This window comes from Sphaeramia orbicularis, chromosome 22 (genome assembly GCF_902148855.1).
Source record: "Sphaeramia orbicularis chromosome 22, fSphaOr1.1, whole genome shotgun sequence".
In the NCBI taxonomy this organism is placed as follows: domain Eukaryota; kingdom Metazoa; phylum Chordata; class Actinopteri; order Kurtiformes; family Apogonidae; genus Sphaeramia; species Sphaeramia orbicularis.
In genome coordinates, this window is record NC_043978.1 from 30822836 (window position 1) to 30849869 (window position 27034).

Below are 27034 nucleotides of genomic sequence, written 5' to 3' on the forward strand. Positions count from 1 at the left end.
ATGGGGTCAGGCTATTAGGAACACTACAGATAACTGGTTACATACAATGGCTGGGGATGAACCTGATTTAAAACACCGACTGTCGGTTATCCGACCACCTTTGTCGACACCATATACCTCAGTAACTGACTGTAATGCCCTTATCTTCATTCGTTGGCAAGCATTAGGATTCATGTGCGTGGTTAAGTTTAATTGTGTCTTTCTGTTTATTAGGATATAAAGTAAATGCTACATGTTATATTTGAGCAGGTGGAATTCTTATAAAAACTTAATTCACAGGGAAATGGAGTTAGATATTCTGAATGGACACCAAGCATGGGTGATCTCTTTTGAGCAGTCTTGTTATTTCAGGAGTGATTTGGATTGTCTTGTTTATTTATTTATTTTTTTTTACTGTTTTTACTGGTTTGTCAAGAATCCTCAGCAAAGAATCACTCAAATATGAACCCTGCGAATGAAGTCATTTAATTTTCTTTGTTTATTTGAATGGGACTGTGTATATTAACAAATGAACAATACAAGATTGTCATAAATACGCTGGAGTTAGCACAGTTGCTGATGTCAGGTCCCTTTTATTCAGTAAAGTAAAAAAAGATAAATGAAAATAAGGATATGTGATGAATAAAAATACAAGATAATTGAGGAATACTTGAAGATTAAACTAATTTGCACAATCATGATCACTTCTGACCTCTGTTGCATCAAAGGTTTAACATAAATATTAGCTGATGTTATTTATCGTACATGTCCCAGTGCTGTATCAGTATTATTTTTCATTGCTTCTTCATCAGTGCATACTCTCACACCTGGTGATGTGTCGGCTGTTTATACTTTGGGAATGCTGTCTTCTCAAAGGTACGCGAACAAATGAGCACATAAGTATTTCAGAGAAATAAACCTAAAATGAATATCTTGAAACTGTCTGTATGACATTTTGTTCTTGTTTTTTTTTTATCAGGGATGAAGCATCCAGAGTGGTCAGCAGAATATCTGGTAAGTCTAAGAACCTTAACTTTATTATCTGTAGTGACGAGTTGAAGGCATACGATGTTTCCAACATGTGATACTAGCACAGGGATGGTAGATAAAATATGATCAGTAATATGTTGTAGTATTTTTAGGATTATTATAAATATATATAGGCCTATATAATAGTTTTACCATTCAAACTGAGTCTTAATAGAAACAATAGGCAATAAACATGTGCTTTTACAGGGGGATCTGCAGACTTCATAGTATATTCACATAGAGAATGGAGTTCAAGGTCTGAGTTCACATGAAATATCAGTTACCGATTCTTTGAAGATTATGCTCCTTGAAGAATATGCTTATTGTTAGTGGAGTTATCTCTAAGACTAAGACACTGAGTAATAAACAGAGGTCACTGACACTCATTTTACAGAAAGGTGTGTAAAACTGAAACCAATCAAACCTTACCTTTTCACAACAGCATTATACTCAACCAGTGAATTCTCAAAATAAAAAATAAGTCACATCCTACAGCTTATATGTACATTTACAGTGTCATTTGGATGTGTCTTGAAATAGAGTTGCTGTCCATGTTTAATCCTGATGTAATCACTCACCATGTGAAGGAGTCCAGGTAACACATGCATAAATATGATATATACACTTACAGAGAAACACATTGCATGTTTTATATGTTAATGTATGCTTTGCAGATCTTTACTGGAGGAAGCTGAAGAACTGTCTCTGTCCCTTTCATATCAGGTATACATTGGCTAACATGAAAACACTGAGAATATATTCGGAAGGGGTTTGGTCTCACAGTTTAATTAAAAAGTTATTCTCACAATGATGCTACATATGCTACATTTGTTGTCTGCATTGTAATTCTTCTTAGAAATGCACCTGAAACACTGAATTGTCACAGAAATATTCTAGAAATACAAACCACAGAATCATGAATAACCTACTGCAAAAGCGCCAGCTTATGATAAAATATATGAATGTTCATTTACACCTATTAGTGATGTTGATGACTAACTAATAGTATGAGGTACTTGGATTCAAATGGCTCAACTATTTTTTGCAGATCAGTGTAGATATTTTGGTTCCTCTGGACAAATAAACAGGTCGTTAGATTGTAAAGGCTGATGATCCTTAGTATCTTCTGCGTTAACATCTTATTAAACAGAATGAGCAATTGTTGTCTAACTCCGTCCTAATGTGCACAATGTCAACACATTTACACATCCTCTGGATTTCCGATAATGTACAACATTGGCACCATATCAGCTGATAAAGATAGTACATGTATGTTGGCAAATTCAGTTATATAATAATTGCTGCAGCCTGATTATGCTCAACATTTTTATTACTGTATGTAATATTTTACCTTATGTATGTAATCAGTGTGTGTTCTCAGTATGCATAAGTTTCACATTTACTAAAACATTGTTATTTCTGATATTGCTGCAGGTCACAGACTGGAAGTTAGTGTTGTTGTTTGTTCCAGCAGATTCTATATGTGCCTGTTCACCTCTTGTAAGTTTGTCATAACTACAAAAAAAAAAAAAAAAAATCAGAACATGCACATTAACACATGAGTCTAACTTGTTCTTTGCGCTTCAGGTCAATGCAGATGTTAGAGCGGCAATCCAGGAAGTAGACACAGCCCTTCACATATTGTATAAAAAGGTAAAATGTCATTTAGGTTAAATAGTGTATATGTATATATATATATATATATATATATATATATATATATATATATATATATATATATATATATATATATATGTATGTATGTTAGTAAGAAATAATATCACTAATAGCTGCTAACACAAATGTCCATGTTTTGTGTTTACAGATGCATCACAGCCTGGTTCATGTTGTTGTATGGAGCGTATATGATCAGCAGAACAAGTGAGTGTTATTACTAAAATATTTTGACAACATTTATTTTTACATGCAACTTGAGCAACATGACCATAAAGTGTAAAAACTACTTTCCACTGATATTCTTTTTTGTCTTATAGCATATGTGAATGCATGAAAGATATAAACACAAACCAAAGACTGCATAAAGCAACTCTTCTAAAAACAATGCAGGTAAGCAAGAGGGAAATATTATAATATAGAGCTGGAAGTTAAGTAAGAAATAAAAATAAATAAAGAAAAACCCTCTATTTAAGTCAAAGTAGAAATATCAATGTCAATGAGTAGTCAGTGAAAAAGTAACGAATTCATGTAATATCCCTAAAAGTGTTTGTGTAGAATGTATGTATTGCATTATTATAGTCTTTAGATAACATTAAATGCTAACACTAGCCCAGCATTAGCTACATCCCTCTGCTAACGAAATTAGCATGTGCACTTAGCTAGAGGGCTAATAGTTAGCAAACAACAGAAACATGCCTGTGTGAAACATGACATATATCTAAGTCTATTTAAACCAAAGTAGAAATATCAGTGTCAACGAGTAGTCAATGAAAAAGTCCCGTATTCATATATTATCCCTAGAAGTGCTTGTGTAGAATGTATTCATTGCATTATTATAGCCTTTTGATAACATTAAATTCTAACGCTAACACAGCATTAGCTACATCCCTTAGCCTGTGCACTTAGCTAGAGGGCTAATAGTTAGCAAACAACTGAAACAAGCCTGTGAGAAACATAACATAGATTTCTGGTGGCTTATATATGTTCTTAATATTCACTTAAGTAGAAAGCACGAGTAATGGGAAAATTATTTTCTAAGTATAACATAAAGCCTAAAAGCTCAAAAAATGGCTTGATTGAAATGACAAAATCATACATTTCCAGGATCGCCAAGTTCTTTTGATCCAGTTACCAAAGACTGTGTAGCTGATAGATCACAGTTGTCTGTCCTAGTGGTGAATAATATAATAAGCATAGTGTTTTTTCATTTACTGTTTCATATCATAGGCACAATCACCTATTTTTCCTTAGTCTTCATGATCAAATTTTTAATTGATAGCAACTCCCAGAACTATGGAATTACAGTATGGCTGGAGATGAAGCTACAACATGTGCAAACCAGAAGCTGTACTTTATTTCAATACACATATTTGATGTTTTTCTGAAATTGCCATCTTACAGCAGGTTTTCATGATTATGACATTTTGTTTTGTTGCCCAGTTATTATGAAACAGGGTTTTATTTAGTTATGCATGTGAATGAGATATTTTACCAACAATACAAAACAGCTTTCAGGCCAAGTGTTAACATGTGACATGTTATTGATGAAGAATGATGCTACTTCTGTCACATCTGTCACCCCACTGACATATTTCTTTCTTTTACTGTTACTGATTTGTCTATTTCAGGATTCTTTAAATAACATCTTAGAAAATCCTAAGTGGCAAAACAGGGGTGACTTTTCTGTGATGCTGCATCCTTCTCCAGCTATCTCTGATCCCTTTTCAGGTTCTGTAAGTAGAGGAATGCAAGACTTCATTTAAAAGACACAGTCCTGTAATTAGGTTACCAGCTGTAAGATATGCAGCCCTTCTTCCATGTCTCACAATACAAATCTTGTGCGTGTTTTTTTTTTTTTTTTTTAAGGTGAACGCCATGTCCAACATAAATCAAATAGCCATTCAGCTCTGGACAAACATGGTAAGTTTGAGCAACCTCAGTTATGGAGAGTCGATGATGCAGAAAATAACTAAAATTTATTTCCACTGTTACTGAAATTGATCTGATGTGCTGCCCATTGCAAATTGAGCAAAGAATCACTGTGGTGACTCAGAGATAATTACAGTGATCTTTTATTGCTCTGAACAAGGATTAGATAAGAGATGTAAAGATTAACTTTAGGATTCAGTGCAGGAGAACTTCCTCCAGCTTTGCTCAAGCCACATGTACTGTATTCCTAGATGCAGGAATTGTGTAATCACTGCTGTCTGCCAGTGATGGTCATTGGTGGTATAGCATGGTCTGACTTAAATCCAGTATCATAACCAATCCTGACTTTTCTGCCTTCAGCTTCAGCCACCAGCCCATCAATCAGAGGTCAAGGACAGCAGCATCATCAGGATTCCCTGCCCTTCACTTGTGAGATGCGGAATCACCAAACACAGTTAACGAATGCAGACCAATCCAAAATTATTTATTTTGTTGCCGAAGCATTTTGATTATCCAGTAATAAAGCAACCGTCATATTGAAACACTTTGTACCTGATCAAAAGTATGATTTGTTTGAACATCTGATGTCCTTAATAGCTTATAAATAGCTTTGAATCTCAAAATGTAATTCATTTATTTATCTGTTTTTACACAAATAATTTTGGTATTCTGAATATGCATTAAAGCTATGGAAATTTTAAAAAAAAAGATGCATTGTTGCTCAAAACCATGAGCACATTTTGGTTCTTTAGATATCCTTCACACTCAATACTGCATAGTTTTATTAAATTTTAGTTTATTCTGATTTTATGCTACAAAAGCAAGAGCACACTGACATTTGGAAGATTATATAAAATATATGTAGTAAACAAAATAAGGTCTAAATTAACAAAATTTCCCAAAAGCAACCACTTGACTGTGACCTTTAGATAGAGCATGGTGTATCACGCCTTATATCAGAAGTAACTTCAAAATGGTGCAATTATCAGTTTTCAAGATCCTGTATCTGATACTTGTTTTTCTTGGCTGTCTCAGGAACGACCTTATCTGCGGACAGATGTAAATTCTCCCCCTGATAGAGAGCAGAAAGTAAACAGTAAAGCCTCTACACCTATCGATCCTGTAAGACCTTCTTCCATAATTCATTAACTCCACTATATTATCTAGAGTTTATTGTTAAATTTATGGAGAATGCTGTGTGTTTTCAGGTCATGGGTACTGAGATACCCTGCAAAGACCGTCATCCATCTCCTTCTACACCAATGTCAGGTGAGAAAAAATAACTTTTTAATTTTATGAGACAGCCCAGTGTGTCAATTGTATGGTTACTCAACCACTTATATCCATTCTGTTGTACAGTTCATGAGCTCAGACCTGGAGATATCAAAGTGGTTGCGGCAGTTGGTGACTCTCTCACGGTGAGTGTTTTGCTTTTTTCACAGTTTTATAATAAAGCATTTTGAAAAACATCATACTTGTCACAGACTATTAAATATCTATTCAGTGTGTGGACAAACGTAACAAAGTTTAGACAGTACTGAATCTGCCACTAAAGATGGCAGATTAGCAGGTGTAATTACTAACTGTAATAACATTGTAACCGAATACTGAGAAATGAATTGCAGCATAGTAGCATATGCTTGTTATGTATTTCTTAACTAAAAAGCTTTAAAGCATTATAATCACTCAGATAATGTTGAAGGAACTAAAAAACAGTAGAGGCATATAGTAAAGAACAAAAAAGATATGAGGGGGAAAGCACTACAACAGAACAGAATAGAATAGAATAGAATAGAATAGAATAGAATAGAATAGAATAGAATAGAATAGACAATACTTTATTCATCTCCATGGAGGAAATTCAAGGTGTCCAGAAGCTCACATAAAATCCACAGTCACAGCACAACAACTATACAAAAAAATATGTGCAGGTATATATAAATATAAAAGTTACATAGTTATATAAAAAAGACCAAAGTAGTAGAAGTAAAAATAAAGTCATAAGAGCTTAAAACTAAAAGCAAGATAAAATAAAATGATTATTGCACAAAATCCAGTAAATCCATATGGGATGGGTGGGGGGGGGGGGGGGGGGGGGGGGGTTGGGGGTTTGTTAAAGTGTCTGTTATTTATTGAAGAAGAGATCATCAGCATGTGGAGTTTCATTCTCTTCATAAACTCAGAGTGGATTTACATGTGTGAAAGTGAAATATGGCACAAAGTCAGATTCATAAAGAAATAAACAGTTGCATCATTTTCAGTCACATCACAAAACTAAAACACTTACATTAAATAGCACAAAGTCCAAGACCAGTTTTAACACCCTTCTACAAACATAGCATATATAAAATTACAAAACCAGAGTACATATTTTCAAAATTTAATTCATAGAATTAACGTTACTTCAGTGTTGCCCTTTATCCTTTGTAGAGAATGCTTCATTGAGTAGAATCGGAATCAGAAGTATCACATTAAGTTATGTTGTTTTCCTTAAGATAAAACCCAGTCAATACTGATTATTTAGATGACTCCAGTAAAATGCAAGGCGTTTGCATTTTGGCAGTTACAGAAAATAAATAAGTGAATTAAAGTGGTATTGTAGGAAAAAAGAACAAGTCCTGGTACAAAGCTCCTCCTATCCAGGAGTTCATCCTTCACTTAAAGGAACAAGAACCTTAAGTTCAGTCAGATGCATCCGTTATCCTTGCAAGTTGATCTGAATTCTACAGTTATGACCAAAAATCATTATATGTTACAGTGACGTTCACCTTTGGCTACTTTTCAGTTCATCCTTGAGTCTAAACTTTAACCCATAAAGACCCAGTGCTACTTTTGTGTCAGTTCCCAAATGAATTTTTCTCTTCATTTAACCTTTCTTGAGTGACATAATTATAAGTATCATAATTTATTATAATAATATCCTCTGTATTTTGCATTTTTTCAGTATAAATCTGGTATTTTCCCAAATTGAATTTACTGATCATATAGAGCTTCATAAAAAGCTCAGATTAAAGTTGAGGGTTATTATATTAGAAACAAAGAAAAATGAAGGAAAACTGATTTTTTTTTCAGCAAAGAAGTCAATAACTGAACATAAACCCAGTGTGTCCACCCACTGTCATTGATCCGACTCCATGGATTTTTACTGGTGAATCAATGTTGTAGATGATTTGTGTTTCCATGTTCACTCCGGAGCCTTTGAACGTCCAAATGGGTCATATCTGTTGACTATGTATAGATGAGAAGCTGCATTTTACACCAATTATTTACATGTATTGATAGGATTAGTGGATCAACAGGTATTATGGTTGATGGTGGATGTTTGGGTCTGTATGAGTTAAGTAATTCGGTCATACTATTCACAATACATAGTGTTAATTGCTATCATTGGATGTGTGAGATGTGTGGATGCATCTAAAAACCTAGCAAGAGAGAATATTCTTGGCTTATTGTTGTATTATACTGAGTAACTGTACAACAGGTCCTCTTTGTCGAACTGACTCACTACTGTAACACCACTGTTAAACACTGTGATGCAACTACCTCACACCACTTGTTTCCACAGGCAGCCAATGGCGTAGGTGCAAAAGCAGACAACCTTCTGTTAGTGATTAACGAGTACAGAGGACTGTCATGGAGGTGAGATAACTTGAAACATACCTCTGTTCACATGCTGACAGTGTGGGAAAATACTTAAATAGTTGGTTCTGTTATTTACTGATCTGCATTTAAACCTAAACGAGTCTTTCTGTCTTCTCAGCATCGGTGGTGACGCCAACATTAGCACCGTGACCACTCTGCCAAGTATGTTTGTTTCTGCAGCTTTCAAACAAAATAACATAGTGATACCCTTTGGTTGTATTTTTTAGACATTACATCCCTGTGTATCATAGTTGTTTCACTATTTTTAATTTCAACATCTTGAATGCCTATTTATGATCATACAGACCTCATACATGCAGGTTAAAAAGTGATGCTAAAATACTGTACATCTTACTTAAAGGGATCATATTTTGCTAAATCCACTTTTATTAGTCTTTGATACATTTATTTGTGTATTTGGACCCTAATAGTTCCAAAAGTTTGAATTTGAACCCTCCAGGTGCTGCAAAGCTATCTTTATATTAATTTTGGCAAAAATCGAGTGCATTTCTACAACCTGTTTTAGTTCCAGCTTAATTTATTGTGTCTATAACTAGTTACGTCATGACATTTGCACATGTAAAGTCAAGACATGCGACGAGCATTTCTCTGAGTACGACATAATTGTTTGTCAGCAGCAGCGGTTGTAGTCCATACTTAAAATATGCCCAAACTTCAAGCCGATTACCTAAAATGTTCAATTGTTAGTTGTATTAACAAACACAAGTGGTTGAATGGGACAGAGAAGCACCGTCAACAACCTGGAAGGGGCGGGGCATAAAGTGACTCATTTGCATTTAAAGGGCCAGCGCTCAAAACAACCTTTCTGGTGTCATTACTCAGAAATAGGGTTGAAGATGGACCTGTGGAGTTGAATTAATGAAGAATTCAGACCCAAGCATTGCATTTATAGTTTATGTAGACCACAGGGAAATGTTTTAAAATGCAGAATTCCATTTAAAAAAGCAAAAATATCAGTACTTTAAAAGATATAAATCATGGAACACATTTTTTGACAACTAAGTTTAAACTAGAGGTTTACTAAAGCTTATGTTAGGATTAGGTTTGTGTTAAGTTTGTGTTGGAGTTGCTTGTTGTTATCTACAGTAATTCCCTTTTTAAGCTAACTACTGCCTTGAGTGCCCACATGATACACATGTTCACAATCCTTATACTTGAGCTTAAGTTTTCCAGTACTTCCTGCTTCTTTACAGAAGCAGCATGTAGATTTTCTGGAGTGTACAACAAACATATAATCAAACAAAACAGGGGAGGCTTGAGTTAAGATGTTTTACAGGTAACTGTGTTCAGTACTGTCAGAATCCTTTACCAACGTGACTTGTTCTGATTATGATAACAGATATCCTCAGAGAGTTCAACCACAACCTGACTGGCTTCTCAGTGGGAGTGGGTAAACAAGACACACCTCAGGCCTTCCTCAACCAGGCTGTGGCAGGAGCCAAGACTCGGTCAGCCCTGTTATCTACAGTGATTCATATCATTCATTCATTTAAATTTTATTTCCATATGTTTCTGCATAGGAATTCAAACCTTTTGGCACAATAAACAAAAGTAACACATCTAATATTTTGCCATAAAAATTTTTGTTTTCAGTGATATGGTGAACCAGGTGCGCACTTTGGTGGACAAAATGAAAAATGATAAGGTAATGGTGTAAATCATTAAATTAGTAAAGCAAAATGAAACATTCTGTATGAAATATTTGGGTGTGTTTTGAGTCTGTTTTGTGCTCAGAGCTGGTCATTGGTTGATGTCAGCTAACTCCATTTCTTAACAGTATCTAGTATTTTCACTGTTGCCACTGTAGAGGAGCAAAAGACAGACACTCAGGGGTGAAGACAAGGGTTTTATTTGGAGAAAATACCTGAGGACTCCACATTGTACTCAGTATGGAGACTGGTATAATAGATGGAGGCAACTGAGACTGTTATTAGCGTAGAAATGGAGTTAGCTAATGTCAACCAGCGACTGGCACCCAGCACAATAACTTCTAAAACCGTCTAAAGCAATACTTTTACCAACTCAGAGTACACAAAGAACAGTACATTCACATCTTATTTATATTTGTGACAGCGCATTGATTTCCACAACGACTGGAAAGTGATCACCATGTTTGTTGGAGGCAATGACATATGTGACTTCTGCACTGACACTGTAAGCCTCTACTTGCATTATTCACTTTTCTTTCTGTGCCATTACAAATTTGTTACAAGTTGTTTCATTCTAGGACCGGTACTCAAATTTACATCAGTTATTTAACCCTTAAAGACCTAGAAATATTTTTGTGTCCACTTCCAAATTCCTTTTTCTCAACATCAAACCTTTCCTTAGTAACTGATCAGGATTTATTGTAATGTTATCCTCTGCATGTTGTATTTTGCAGTGTAAATCAGGGGTTTTTCTATATTTTATTCACTGATCATGCAGATATTCTTTAAAGCTCAGAGTAAATTCAAAAGCTATTATACCAGACCAGAGAAAACTGAAGAAAGTGACTTTTTTAGTAACATATATCTATCAACAAGCATCTCCATCCACTGTCATTTGTCAAACTACTTGGGTTTAACTGGTGAATCAATGTTGCAGAAGATGACGGTGTTTCCACGTTCACTACAGAGCCTCTGAATGTCCAAATGAATCCTATCTGATGACCACAAAAAGCTGACAAACTGTATTTTACCTCAGTTATTTCAATGTATTGATAGGATTAGTGGATCAACAGTTATTAAACATTGTAGATCAGCAGATGTTTGTGGTCGACGGTGAATGTTTTTAGGTCTTTGGGGATTAAATGCATAGTTGGAAGATAAAGAGTCTAATTATTTATAAAGATAAACCTTTTCACTTGCAAATATTAGAATGACTTTTTGAAGTTATTGTGAAAGCATCAATGTCTGTATTAATTACTTTAAAACAAAATCCACATTGTAGCCACTTAATGGAATTCACATGATAACATCATTCTTCTCCATCTTGAGTTTCAAGTCATCTCCCTTACCTAGACTATAAAAGTTTTGTAATTATACAGGTAATAAAAGGTTGTTTCACCCACTATAAGTTTATCTTATCTTATCGTATCTTATCTAAAGCTGATGATCACCAAAACTTTCACATTTATGCATCTTGAATAACGTGTACTCTATAGTTTGCTCAGTGAACGTGACTTGCATCTGATTTCACCCAATATATTTCCCACAGATTATTTTCTCACCCAGAAATGTGATTGGTAATATTCGTCAAGCTCTGGACATACTCCACAACGAGGTACGTTCTCACATTCATCTCTCTGCACTTTACTGTCAAAAACATTGTGTCCAAACATCACAACGTCACTGTATGTCAGCAACTGTAAAGCCATAAACCAAATTACAGACATCGTTTACAACAAGCTTTGATTTTTTCTCCACACAGGTGCCTCGTGCCATTGTGAATCTAGTGGAGCTGTTAAACATTGTACCATTACGCGATCTGCACGAGGATGACACTCTGGGCTGTCCCACCTGGTTTGTCAAGTTAGTAATGTTTGGTCGTAAGAGAAAGGTCATGCTAAGGAAATGTTCATTTTTATTTCCCTGTTGCTTGTGCTCCTAAGGACATTTATAAGTGTCAGCTGTTATAAAACAGATCTGCCTGACTGGCTCTGCACTGCCCTGTAAGGATAAGCATAGACAGTATGCGCAAAGCTCTCTTGGCCACATGTTGAGAATATTTTGTTAAAGAACCTCTTGGTCTTTTTTTATAGTGTATGCATCAATATGAAGCCTAGAATTTTGCATTCAAAAATAAATGATGTGGATGATAGATATGGTTATTTTACCAGGTAACGGACAAATGGTGACATAGTTGTTCCTGCAGCTAGAACATGTGTAATGCAGAAAACGGTCTTGTATAGAGCTGCTACTCAGTGGAATAGGTTGCCTTGTGCTGTGAAAAAATCTAACAATGTAAGAAGTTTTAGAATTATTCTTAAGAAAAGACTAAAGCTACATTCAGACTGCAGGCAAATGTGGCCCAAATCTGATTTTTTTTGCCCAAATGTGACCTGTATCTGATCTTTTAAAGACAGTTTGAACAGTGAAAATTTGATGTTTTCAAATCCGACCCAGGCCATTTTCATATGTGGTCCTAAATCCGATACGTATCTGATATTTTGCAATGCGACTTTAGTCTGAATGGCCAGGTCGCATTTATCCGACCTTTACTTCATTGAAATGCGACAGACATAAATCTGTGTCCCAGGAGGAGGAGCAGCGGGAAAAACATATTTACTTCTGTAAACACAGTGCGTGCCTGCGTGGTCACGTATTATGTCAGGACCTCTTTTGTGCATCCGGGTCACTTCAGGGTCGCATTCAGTTCATGCTTAAAACTGACAGAAATCGCATTTAATATGTCATATGAACGAGCACACCAAAAAATCGGATTTTACCAAAAAATCCGAATTGTGCATTAAGACCTGCTGTCTGAACGTGAACCAAGTAAGAATCTGACAGCAGGGTGAGAAAAGACTAAGTAAGAATCTGTCCAAATTTAAAATACATTTATAAGTTACAATACATTTGTACATGTTTTAGATGTTTTATTATAAGGCACTGTTGCCTATTTTGTAAACTTCTCTTTATATGTATGCATTAGAGTGATGTATGTGCTATTTTAAGTGATGGATTCTAGGAAGTCTAATTGTTACCTTGGTAGCAACTAATGGGAATCAATTTTAAACAAATAAACAAATAAATAGAAACACTATACTTGAAGTTTATAGAATTCCAAACACCACAGTAATTCATAGAGTAAGACCTCAAGGGTTTCTTTGTCTTTCTAAAAAAATATATGATGTAAATAAAATATGAAGAATGATTAGTGTTGTAGTAAAGTCCAATCAAACATGAGATCAAGTTATGACCAAGAACAGAAACAACATATGCATAATTAAACATGTTTATACTCATAGAAGAGTACAAAAAATTTTGATCCATATAGTATGTGGTAAAACCACTTACTTTTCTTACCATAATATTAGATAAACAACCATCTTTAAGGCTCCACGTTACAAACAAGAGCCAGTTTTTTAATCCGGGAATCAGACCACTACCATTGACTGCACCAAGCCCACTGCTACTACTGCTGGTGGTTGGTGCGCATCCTCCTGTGTTTTTTGTGCAGGCGTAGCCATCAAATGCACACTGCCAGACATGCTAGCATCATGCTGGCTTACAAACCCCTCTATCATGATGAGGTGGCGATTTTGTCAGGGGTTTACGGTGATTTACCCTCCATAGAAAAGAGGTAGAGGAAAATGTGTTGGTGATGGTGTCCTTATAGATAATAAAGAACTTTTATTTTTGTATCAGCGTGCCCTGGACTCATTTCTGGCTGTTGGATTTTTGCACTCTGTCCTTTCTGAATATTGATGATCATATTTTCTACAACAGTCCCTTTTTGCTCCACTCCTGTACTTGATCATGACCTGACTCTTCCTTACATCTTTATATTTTGTGTTTTTAACCCAGTGAATCGCTTACCACTATTTTATTTTGCCATGTAAACGTATTTTATCCTTAACTATGTGAACTCAGAATCAGCACTATTTAAGTAAAGTGTTCTTATGACCAGATAGAGTAACCTGTTGTTGCTTTATGTAGCATTGAATTTGGGGGCATGTAATAATCAGCATGCTTGTTGTTTTCAGACTTGTACATTGTTCAATATTATTCCATTATTTAACTACAGTATGTCAGTTTTAACTATTTTCTGAAGATTTATGTTACATTTTAAGAAAAGTGGACGTTTCTGTAGACTGACCCATCAATAATAAAAAACAAAAGTGTATGTCAAAATAATTTGTGACATTGTTTAATATACTTGTTATGTTTATTTCAGATTAGTTTGCCCTTGTATACTGAAGCCTAGAGTTGGATCTTCTGAATTCCAGATGGTCAAGGACTTTAACAGAGCCTATCAGGTACAGAACAGAGAAGAGAAATGACATGTAGTTTTTAAACACCAATTTTAAAGGTTAAAGTAGTTCTGTGAGGATTGTGGGACTAAAATTACATTAATAACTCAGTCTAATCAAACATTTCTCCCCTTTAGCGTGCTATGAGAGAGCTCATTGACTCAGGACGTTATGATACACACAACAACTTCACTGTGGTACTGCAGCCCTTCTTCAGGGAGGTTCTCCTTCCTTACCTGGAGGTAAGAACTGACACACATCTTTAGTTTTTATCATTTAATCCAGTATGTGTTTTGGTGTTTGCAAATACCCCATTCTCGTCCTTCAGGATGGACATCCTGATCGGTCGTACTTTTCACCTGACTGTTTTCACCTCAGTCAGAAGGCTCACACTCTCATGGCTCGTGCTCTCTGGAACAATATGGTACATCATCACATTTCTATTGTTCACCATGTTTAAGTAACTAAATGTGTAAAACTAATCACTGATAACAATATCTTAGTTTGAGCCCGTGGGTAACAAGACTTACACCCAAGACTTCACCGCTGGGATTGATTTGAAGTGTCCATCTGAGGTAGAATTAAGTTTGATCTATTTATTTTTTATTGCATTAACTGTTCAATCAATACTACATATATTAGCTTTTTTGTTATTTAAATCAATTACTTCTTTCTTACTAGGATATTCCATACATTAGGACTGCTTTCAACAGCAACTATACTTCTGCAGGCCTTCCACCCACCTCTGCCCCAGATAAGGTACTTCATAGTTTCTTTCTTGCAAACAAAACCCAACTTCAAGATTCCCAGGATTTAAAATTAATGCATGGAAACTGTGAGACCCTAAAACACGTCTGTCTGCCTGTCTGTCTGTCTGTCTGTCTGTCTCTCTCTCTCTGTCTGCCTGCCTGTCTGTCTGTCTGCCTGTCTGTCTGTAGAACTGGGGAAGTGATTTTTCCTGCACTGACACAGCTCCGTCTGAGTCTGTTCCCACTTCAGGTATGGTGTTACTTAAACAGTCTGTTAAAGAAAAAAGAAGGGTTATCTGAAAAATTTGCTCATGTGTGTCCTTTGTTAGTTCACAGGTTACGACCAGCAGACATTAAAATCGTGGCTGCTCTGGGAGATTCCATAACGGTACATTCAATTTACATTTAAATGATTAAAAAGCCTCCTTTTGCTCCTCTACAACAGTAGCATTAGCTGCCAGTAGCTTAGTAATGGAGTTGGCTAACATCAGAAAAGGTTCAACATCCATACACAGCACATACTCTAACACAAACTACATATAAGCACACTCCATTCACAAATCTTACATATTTTACCTGAAATCTGTTGAACTATGATTTATAATTAGCTTATATAAATAAATAAAAACCTACTATATTATAAAATATGAATATATACATTTACATACATTTATCTGCACATTTAGCAACAATTATTATTATTATTATTATTATTATTATTATATGGTTATTGTTACTGTCAGTTTTGTTTTGCACTTTTTAGTAATTTGTTGCACAGTCCTAATGGATGGAAAGTTGAAAAAAAAAAAAATCATGAATTTATCGCATAATTAACATAAACATCAGTGTTTTATTATTATATAGTTCATAGCTTCACAATAAAACCATATGTTCTCTATTAGTGCAACAGTATTTTTATTTTTATTGTATGAAATGAAAAATGTGTGAGTAGTCTGAAAACTTTATTAGGTAAAAATAATAGTGTAACATTCTGACTGTTTCTTTTTCCTTATAGACTGGTTTTGGTGCAAAAGCAAAAAATCTGTTTCAGCTGCGAACTGAGTACAGAGGAGTATCATGGAGGTGAGAGGCCACACATGACTACAATGCACACACATGGAAGTCATGTGCATGGCTTTGTGACCACTTTTATTGTTTTATTTTTCACCAGCATTGGAGGAGATAAAAGTCTGGAAACTGTCACCACATTACCCAGTAAGTCAAAAGCCTCTGTGAGTTCTCAACATCTGAACTATTTAGAGCATTTCACCCAAAATTACACCCTCAATGTTGAGTCCCAGCTGGGAAAAAAAAAGCTGTTTTTCCCTTGAAGTGTGAACTTTCACATATGTATCATATTGTTATATTTTACAGATCAGAAAGCGATAATGGAGACGACAATAAAAATAAATCTGATAAACACGTGGAAAATGGAATGTGCGATAACTACAGATTGAACCCAGTGATGTAGTATCTAGTAAGTTTAAGGAAAAGACGAAAATAGCTGCCTTCACTTGACTGCAAGAACAAATATTTAACAAAATAATAGCAAAATACTACTACTTCTACTACTACTACTACTAATAATAATAATAATAATAATAATAACAATGACAACAGCAATAGTAATAATAATAATAATAATAATAATAATAATAATAATAATAATAATAATAATAAAGAAAGACTGTTTGGACTACAGATAAAAAGCTGAAGACAGATGTGGTACTTTACTGTAATATCTGATATGTTACCATATTATTGTTTATTGTGCATAATGCATTACCCTCCATTATCAGGAAAGTTCCAGTCATATCCTGTGGAAAGGTGGCTTGGTTCACTAGATGGCACCAAGTTTCAAAGACTCCCAAACAGAACCAGTTCAAGAAACAAAACTGATTTAGGGGAAAAGCTTTATCATTTATCATCTTTGCATATAAGTGCCACTAGATGGTGCAATAACACATCTCTTACAGCGGAACCAGGCTATCCTCTCCGGTACTCTTCACACAATTGTATTTTTATGTCAGATATCCTGAAGAAGTTCAATCCTTCCATCAAAGGCATGTCACTAGGAAAAGGTAAAGAGAGGACTAACTTCAACATGGCTGTATCAGGGGCTAAAATAGCGTAAGTCTCAGAATCAGGTTGTACTGATCAAGTATTATTGTGCTACATGTTTTAAGCATTTTGTGAAGTCATAATACTCTTTGACTTTATGCAGAGGAATCCCAGGGCAAGTCAGACGACTGATTGATGCCATGAAAAATGACTCGGTGAGGTTGAAATCCTGTCTTAACTCATATTTACAATGCAGTGGTTTTCTGTTAATATCTTGAAAATAATCATGTTGTCCTTCCTCTCATCCTTCTAATGGAACTAGTCTGTAGATTTTGAGAATGACTGGAAGCTGGTGACCCTCTTCATTGGAGGCAATGATCTGTGTCAGTACTGCAATGACCGGGTGAGTCATTGTGAGATGTATTCTTAGAAAATGCATGGGATGATCTGATTGATGAAGGATATTTTAAAAGTGCTCTAACCACACTAAGTAAAGACAGGCTCATGCTGTAGCCCAGTGGTTAAACATCCCTTAGTGATGGGGTTAACCAGGGTAAGGACTCTTTTCTTGGATATAGTGGCCTTGCTAATCTTAGAGTAATCTTACTGGTGGGTGGAAATCTAAAAAAGGTAATTTAGTGTGATATTTTGAGAGTACAAAATAAGTGATTTTATTATATAGAATTAAATGGAAGCTGTAGTCAGTATTAGATCAAATTACCCTAAAAACACATATATTTGTTGCAAAAAGAATCCATGCCATTCAAGGAAACTGGATGAGTTTGTAGCCAAAAAAACCCACACCAACCAAAGGAGCCAGTGCCATGCAACATGTATGAGCGCACAAGCAACAACTAACAGTAAGCTGTCACTACCACAGTCTCAGAGCTCATCATAAATTGATGCTGTGCTTTGATATTCTGCTTCAAAGCACAAACATTAAAAGGGAGCACAGTGGAGCGCAAGGAGAGTAATGGAACCGGAGGAAAAAAGGGAAATGGAGAGAATGGAGGTGAAATGAGCGAGGTGAAAGAGACGGAGACAGGATGAAGAGAGTCTGGGTTGACTTGGATGTTGTTTATGCCTCTTAGAGAACAAGGCCTGTCACTATGTCCATGTGCTTGTTTAATGCAGACGGAGGCCAGGGTAGGGGGGAGGGAGGGGGCGCTTTGTGTCGCAGGGGTAAACTGACAGAATGTGCTCATTCAAAAGAAACCATGTCTGCTCTCATCTCACTCTGACACAATAAAACAATTAGGGGAGGGCTGTTCACAAAGCTTGATTATTCTGGTCCAGTGCATAGTCCCATTTGGAGAGTGATATCATGAGACAGCTCAATGCAGGGGAAACCAGGGTAAGAACCCCCCAAAAAAACAATGTTTACATGCACACTAATGTTCAGGTTTTTCCTTAATTCTGAAAAACACAGTATTCTGAATAACCAGTTTACATGCCCAACAAAAATTAATGTTCCTCCAATAATTCTGTTTACATGCAACCCTGCATACCGCATTGACAATAATGTTTTTCACATGGTTTCTACTGTGGGAATGCAGCATCATTCTTTTGTTCCTTAACACTTTCTGGAAAAGGTCAGCTTGATATTTGATCACATCAAAAAATATACATATTTTTTTTAACACTTAAAGATGCATAGTCAATGCATAGTCAATGCATTCAAAGATGCATTGTCACAACTTTCAAAAGATTTTTTTGTCTGTCTTTTGAAATGCCTGTATTGGTTGTTTGGCTTCAGTGCCCTAGTGAAGCAATGACAGGACCCCAGAGCTTAATCAAAGTAGGTTTTTTGAGCCTTTGTATGTTAGTAATCTGCCCTATTTGCTAAATGTCTCATACTTTTTGGATCCAGTTATTGTATTGTATTTGCCTTTAAACGGTTATAGACTGGATATTTCTCTGCCTTTCTATACCACACCATCAGGCAAAAAACTCCAAAAAAAACCTGTTGATTAGATTAGATTAGATTAGATTAGATTAGATTAGATTAGATTAGATTAGATTAGACTTTATGGATATCCTCTGTCATACTGTTTGATAGTAGTTGTATTTCTCATTATGACCAGAAATGTGGACTTTTGTTTGAATCATCCATCTCTACCAGAGAGGATCTTTGTCTTTACTCCAAGTGACCATAAATAGCGACCATGTGACCACAACAAAAGCATGTCCCACATATCTGGGCCCAAAAAAATGCTCCATTTGCAACAACAGCCAAGTGTGCATGTAGTATTCACAAGTATTCACAGTCTAATTTATCCCAGAATATGAATAGCATCAGTATAATATGTACATAAGGAGTATGATTAAGTACACAGACTAAAAATTGGTTATTATAAAAACTGAATGTGAAATCCTGTTATTGGGGCACCCTATCACATTTGTGGTTGAATCTGCACTAACTTGGCATATACAGTATGTAGAACATTAATTACTTTTATATTATCTGTGATGTAAATGTTATGTATCAAACCAAATAATTTGTGATTTTTAAGAAAGATCCATTGCATCATATAATAATTTTAATAGAAAATATAAATCCACAGTCTCTATTTTCTTGTGTTCTTTTAAAATCCAAATAAATTATTCTAAAATATCAGTAGTCTGTGCTTTACTGGATTAAAATTCAAAATGTAGATGTGTATAATTTTTTTATTTCTGTACCAAAGTGTCTTACACATGGAATAAAAGTTGGGGGAATAAAGAACATGTTAGAGGTTTTAATTTGAATTTGAATACATTTTGTATTTCTTTACCTCAACAGGGCCATAGTTTATATGACTTCGCTCTTATGTATGATCATGGGCTTATGCTAAATTCATAACACGTAAACAATGAACTGAGTCTACCTTTATTTTTACTCTGTTATTTAAACTATAGGCTACTTTGTCACCTCAGAACTACACCCATCATATGATGACAAGCTTGGATATGCTATATGAAGAGGTAAACTGAAAATACTTCAATGTGAGATTATTTTCCATGTTGTTTTCAATCAAACTACAACTGAACTTGTATTTTATTCCTTCGTGTTCCTACATTCTGGCTGCAGGTTCCCAGGATTTTCGTCAATGTGGTGGAGATCCTACAAATTGAAGGCCTTCGCAGAATCAAAAAGGACAGTCTGGGATGCAATGTGTTACAACAGTGAGTCAATAACACTTAACACTCTGAATACCAATTACATATTTAATCAACCCAACAACGAAAGTTAAATATACTGAAAGCCTTCTCTAGTCCTACATTGTTTCCCTCTATAGTTAGTTCTGTTTATGTATAAAACACTGACAAAAAACATAAAATTTGTTTATTTCTTCCATTCACCCCCAGGTTTGTCTGCTCATGTTTCCTGATACCAAGTGATCATTCCCCTGAGCTAGCAGAAGTAAAACTGATTAATCAAGAGCTACAGGTTAGTACATATACAGAGAGTGTATTTAGAATACAGTCAGGTTCAAAAGTATTTGGACAATTGCTTGTCAGTCAGTTGCCCAGTTACAGTCGCGGAAAAAATGATTAGACCATCAAAAGTCATCAAAAACAATGGTTGTACAATCAAGTACTAACTCCTGTGTGTATCATGTGACTAAAACAGACAGAAAATAAAACAGAATGCCTGAAGGCACTGTTTTTGGCAGTACAATGCCATAGATATTGATGTAAGAACTGAAGTGATTTTGGTTATTATCAAGAAAAAAATGGAAAATGTCTATATATCAGTTCTGAAATTAAACTCTTATGAGCTATTTTTGTTGTTATCATTATATTTGTCCAAACAAATGTACCTTTAGTTGTACCAGGCATTAAAATGAACAAGAAATTGAAGAAAATGAAGGTGGTCTAATATTTTTTTCCGCAACTATACTTTGAAGCCTCTGAAAATTGAGGGAGTCAACACTTGTCAGTCAACACTTCAATCACATCTTCAGTGCTTTATATCAAATCCACTGTGGTGGTATATAGGAACAAAATTACCTTTATTTAATGATGAATGATAGAAAAGGACATCTAATTTAATATCAAAAAAATGTATTTGGGTGCATCTGAAACACTTAAAATACTATTATTTATCCTCTCTGAACAAAAGAGTGATGAAAAGACTAAATGATATTAAACAAATTAGGTGTTTTTTTATAATGAAGATTTCTGTTTCTCTGCCTTGAAAAGGGAATACATAACAAAAACTAAATTAACAAAAAGAAATCAATGTTCATATCAGCTCCCACAATTGTACAATTAGTAAATCCATATTAAATGCTTTTTTAGTTTTTGTTAACAACATATTTTTATGTATTTGTGCCAATTTCCTGCAGCTGTCAGGCTCAACAATAGAAACTGCTCCAAATAATTCTGTGCAAATTCTGTGCAATAAACCATACTCATATGTATAATCTGCATACATGTCTATATATATATATATATATATATATATATATATAAATATATATATATATATATATATACACACATATATGAGAACATATGTATAGGTGTATGTATGAGTATCTCCCTTATCCAACCTGTGGTATGATCAGCATGTGCAAAGCTGTAAATAGTATTTATAGCTTTTTGATTTGTCTTCATTTTTAATTTTGCTCTTTTTTTACTCTTATGTGCTTTGTTTGTACTCCACTATTGCTGCTGTAAGTCTGGAATTTCCCCTTGTGGGACTATTAAAGGAATATCTTATCTTATCTTATCTTATCTTATCTTATCTTATCTTATCTTATCTTATCTTATCTTATCTTATCTTATCTTAATTTCACATTCTACTATCCATATAATAGTACAGTGTTGTAATTGGTAATTTCTTTATTTTATTCAGAGACAGTTCACAATAATACATTAATGTAAAAAACAGGAAAGATATAACTCAGAAAAATACTTGTGTTAACTGTTCAGTTCCACCTGCGGTCCCCGGACAGGTTAATGTTATCTAAAGTTTTACAGAAAAACAAGTAGTAACAAAAACCAGTTCAATATTTTATACAGTTTTAACATTACTTTACAGTATTCCACCTACTTATAAATCCCACCTTCTAACACCATTCCCATTCACTGCCCCTACACACACATATAGAAGAACACACTCAATAATCACATACATATACTGTATATACAACCATATCAATAAGAAAGGATCAGTACTTTGCTTTATCATGAACATTTCTTTTTTTTTCCAGATTGAGACTGAAAAGTTGGTGTACAGTGGCCGCTATGATAACAAAGAAGACTTCGCTGTGGTCATACAACCTTTTTTTAAGAACTCCATTGTTCCTTTGAATGCTGTATGTACAAACTTGTGATTTAACTGTAGAAGTGTAAGCTGAGATTCCTTCTCAGAACATCCTCCAAACCCACTGTATTCCTTGTCCTCCAGGATGGCAGACCTGACGCCTCATACTTTTCTGAAGACTGTTTCCACTTCAGTGAACGGGGACATTCGAGCATGGCAACAGCTCTGTGGAATAACATGGTAAGAACGGTGTTTGACAGAGGAAAAAGCCTTCAGCTCAAATGTTACCAAATACACGCAACACTGGAAAAAGTATGCACATTCATACTCAAGTACATGTACAGATACTTGTGTAAAAAATAAGAAAACAGAAAGCACTGATTCAACTACAGTAGAAATATAAAGTACAAGCCATCACATGAACTGAAGGAATAAAAGTAAAAAGTGGACCTTTGACAGAGATTTCTGTGCTGTACCTTCATGTCATATTAGTAAAACATGAACAGCGTCTTTGAGTACTTAGAAAAGCTCTATATAAAACTGATGTATTATTATTATTGTTATTATTATTATTAACGTGACTGTAACTGTGCAAATCAGATTCCTTGTTTTATCTTTTACATTGTTTTCATGAAGTTACAACTTTTACAACATTTTTGGCAATTTTGTATTTTAGGAAGTTTTTGTCTAATATCTTCTTGGTTCATCTTTGACATTGTTTTCAATTTCTTATGTCTTGTTTTGTCTAATCACGTCTATCATGTGTGATTTAAAAAGATGACTATCCTAAGGGATTGTCTTGTTTATGTGTCATTATCCCAGTGGTTCCCAACCTTTTTTGGCTTGTGACCCCATTTTAAACATCACAAATTTCTGGTGACCCCAGACATTCAGAACAGAGACATGTTTTTTTTTTGCAAAAATTAGTTTGTTTTTGACCATGTAATAATTTGCTATACTATGTTGCAAATAAATGTTAATTTTAGGTGACATTTAGTCTATATAATGTATATTATTATGGATGGAGGCAGAAAAGCCAGGTGTAGATTACTGCACAAAGTGAGAATTTGATTTTCCTTGGTCAGGATATGTGCAATCAGTCCAGCTTGGATTTACAAGGCTGACAATTAATACTGAACAAACAAGAACTCAAACTATGAATTATGAAAGAGCTGCAGCATCTGAAACTGACCACAATGAACATTTGAAAGATAAACAGTACCACAGTGCTTCAGTTTCAGCTTCACAGTTTGTCATGTGTTTTATGGATTGGGATTGTCTCTGTCCACTCACCATATATTTTTTATTAGTAGGTTGTTTTTTTTTTTTGTTTTTTTTTTTAATTTTCATCAATTACTAGAAATTTCAGATGACCCCATTTGAATTCCAGGCGACCCCACATGGGGTCCCGACCCCAAGGTTGAAAAATATTGCATTATCCCATTCATTTAGGTGGAAAGTGGTCTAGATATTTGGAAGACATGCAATAATGAAAAATACAAATAATCATTTATTCCCTTCAAATGAATGGAATTGCAAGAAATAGAAAATGTTTACACTTGGGTTAAAACATGAAAGTAAAAGGAAAAAATTAATAGTAAAGACAAGTATAAGTACCTGAAAACTTCACTTATGGATAAGTACATATGTCTGTTACTTCACCCTTTGACTACATGTTATACATCTGGTATTTTAAAGTTCTGTTTTATTTCTAGTTGGAGCCAGTGGGAAAAAAGCAGACATACAACAACTTCACAAATGCAAGAAATGACATCACATGCCCCACGAAGGTAAGAGAGTCTCTACACAAGCACATCCCACATGTTACTGTTGACGAATTTGTGATTTATCTGTGCACTTTGTCGATGCAACTGACTCAAGAGTCTTCTATGTGTGTGTTTCAGGAGCATCCTTACATCTTCACCAAAGGGAACAGCTTCCCAGCCGTCCCCATCTCCCCATGCTGCTGCTCTACTAGTGTTCCTGTGTGGTTGGCTGCTCTGCTGGCTGTCGCAGGTCTTATGATTGGCTGGTTTGTCACCTGGCTCCTACTGTCCTGTGTAGCCAAAAGAAACAAGAAGAAGAGTGCTGCAGTTGAGATGAAGGCCACCACGTTTTAAAGAGATTCTTATTGTAGTTTTGCATTTAACAGTAAGGAGAAGAATTATTTAACCACAAAAGCAATATTAAAGGTCCAGTGTGTAGGATTTACTGGACATTATGGGAGTCTAAGTATACAAATCGAAAACAATATGTATAATGAGCTGTTTTATCTGAGTGGGTAGAGTACCTCAAAAATACTTGCTCATTTATCAGAGTTAAGAAGCGTTAATGGACAAATACAGGCTCCAACAAGGACCTTCTGGGTTTATTTCAGCCACTGTTAGGGAGGCGTAGTTGAAAGCAAAATCGTTTAACCTCAGTATTAAACGATTTTGCAAATTAAACACTGGACCTTTAAATTCTGAGTTAAGTTTGGCATTGAGTATATTTTTTTCTATAGCTGTATAACATTAATCTTCAAAGGTTCATAATGTATGATTTGTGAGTTGTTCTGTACTTGAATGAACCATGTATTGGAGTGTTTGTTTTTGTGTAGGCAACTTTATTAGTTTAGAAATACATCCAAAAAGCAAACATCCACACACAAAATTTTCATTTTGTACCTTTAAGATGAATTTAAATGTTATAACTGTTAGCTTTATATTTTGCCTCCATCTGATATACCTTGATGAAACCATCACTACAAATCCATAGTGACTGCATATTAACTTATTACTGCTGTTATGAAATTTCTTTGTAAAGTAGAACAAATTTTAGATGAATCTTGTATAGAAAAACACTCTGCATTTGTCTGAAATGAATGTAAGAGCTTTAATGAATGTACACACATGATAGATGTAAAGTAAACATAATTATGTGAAATTATAATAACTTAAAAACTACAAAACAAGGCAAGTTCACTAACACCGTTTTTTCTGTTTTGTGACTAAGTGTGTTTTCAGTGTCCATGTTTTAAATAATGGTGCCTTTACTAAAAAATGTTTTATGGTTCTTTGAAATAAATTATTTGCAATGTTACCTGTCATTTGATGTTACTCCTGTGGAAAAACAAGCTTGTCTTTGTGGACATATTCAGTGATGCTTGTCCAGAACACTTGATAGTGTTTATCTGGTCGCAGAAGAAATACAGTAGCCTGTATAACCCCATAAATACATAAATGGCACAAACCATCTATGCACAAATGACTGCTAAGAATCAAGCGCAGGTCAACCAGGTTGTATTCTTTATTGTTATCATAAGTCATAGAGTTCACTGATAAAACATAGAAGGGGGAGATATTTTAACACATCTGTCTCAGAACAGCATAGGTGTCTTGTATTAATGTTTATAATGAATTTACAGGATGAAGAAAGTTCATTATCAAACCGTTTCACTTTTAAATCACTTTAAATCACAGTTTCACTTTAACCCTTTCATGCATGATTTATGAGAACCTTAATCAAGATTTTTTTCCTGAGTTTTTTATTCCTCTTTAGGTATGAAAAAAGCAATGTGATTGATTTTTTTTTTTTTTTTTTTTTTTATGAACCTATTTTTCATGGGGTTACAAAAATGTCCAGTCAGCTGGACACCATGCATTTACTGACATACTGTGTGAAAACTATGAAATACATTTTTAAGTACTGCTAATCTGTTCTCACATTTGAACATACTAGAACCTCCTGAGACCTGGCAATGCATTTTTGTCCTCTGTAGGGGACAAGAGTTTGACAGCTTTATTATCTATCTATCTATCTATCTATCTATCTATCTATCTATCTATCTATCTATCTATCTATCTATCTATCTATCTATCTATCTATCTATCTATCTATCTATCTATCTATCTATGAAAAAAAAACCAAAAAAAACAAAAACAGAACAAAATGCTGTCACTGCAAAGGACATTCCATAAATTAAAAAAAAAAATCTATCTGAAAAAAGTGTTGCATCATGCTGTTTCCAAACCAAGACAATTATTCAATGTAAAAAAGTCCAAACTTTTCCTCTCCTGGGTCTCAGGAGAATAACACTAGTTATTACTCACTCAGATATGCCAAAAAAACAAAATTGTTTAAAAAATCCCTGCTAATTACAGTCTAATAACAATTAGCAATTGATTTACACTCAAATATGTTACTGCAGATCAGGTTTATCAAGAACAGGAAAGTTATGGTAATTGTATGAATGTCAGTGTTTGGGATGTTGCATAAGAGTCCATTGTGTTGGCTGATATGGAACTAAAACAACAAAACCCATGAATATATAAGAGAACAGCTGGAGAAGAACTGTCCACTAGAGTGACCACTGTGCATGAAAGGGTTAAATCTCTGTGCCCTGAAATATGTAAATACTGTACATTGACACTACATTTATTTTTCTACAGATTTTTAAATTAGAAGTCTTGTTCACAGTATTGTACAGGAAGTTTTTTAGAGTAAGTTCTATAGCAAGTTTTTTTTAGAGTATATACTAAACTTAATGTCAGCCTGGTTACTAACCAGCCTGTTTTGTTCTGTCTGTTTTTTTGTTTTCTTGTGCTGTATGCAAAGCTGCTGAATACATGAATACTTGATTAATAAAGTATCTATCTATCTATCTATCTATCTATCTATCTATCTATCTATCTATCTATCTATCTATCTATCTATCTATCTATCTATCTATCTATCTATCTATCTATCTATCTATCA

The 27034-nt window shown here is 34.7% G+C and overlaps 1 protein-coding gene across 1 annotated transcript; it reads left to right on the forward strand.

The window, feature by feature from the left end:
* On the forward strand, window positions 1–25317 carry LOC115413229 (phospholipase B1, membrane-associated). Its single transcript, XM_030125963.1, is given in 40 exon segments — window positions 1–5; window positions 754–855; window positions 959–993; window positions 1549–1603; window positions 1683–1731; window positions 2596–2661; window positions 2834–2895; window positions 3003–3075; window positions 4314–4418; window positions 4552–4605; window positions 4975–5043; window positions 5650–5736; window positions 5823–5883; window positions 5974–6032; window positions 8180–8253; window positions 8375–8418; window positions 9617–9725; window positions 9871–9922; window positions 10351–10431; window positions 11476–11541; window positions 11689–11789; window positions 14158–14239; window positions 14371–14475; window positions 14562–14657; window positions 14737–14808; window positions 14915–14992; window positions 15172–15232; window positions 15312–15370; window positions 15998–16065; window positions 16154–16197; window positions 17013–17112; window positions 17207–17258; window positions 17366–17446; window positions 19942–20007; window positions 20114–20208; window positions 20392–20473; window positions 22245–22349; window positions 22442–22537; window positions 24013–24087; window positions 24202–25317. Coding segments are annotated over 40 exon segments (3042 nt in total). The 3' UTR covers window positions 24418–25317.
* Window positions 25318–27034: the final 1717 nt, after the last annotated feature.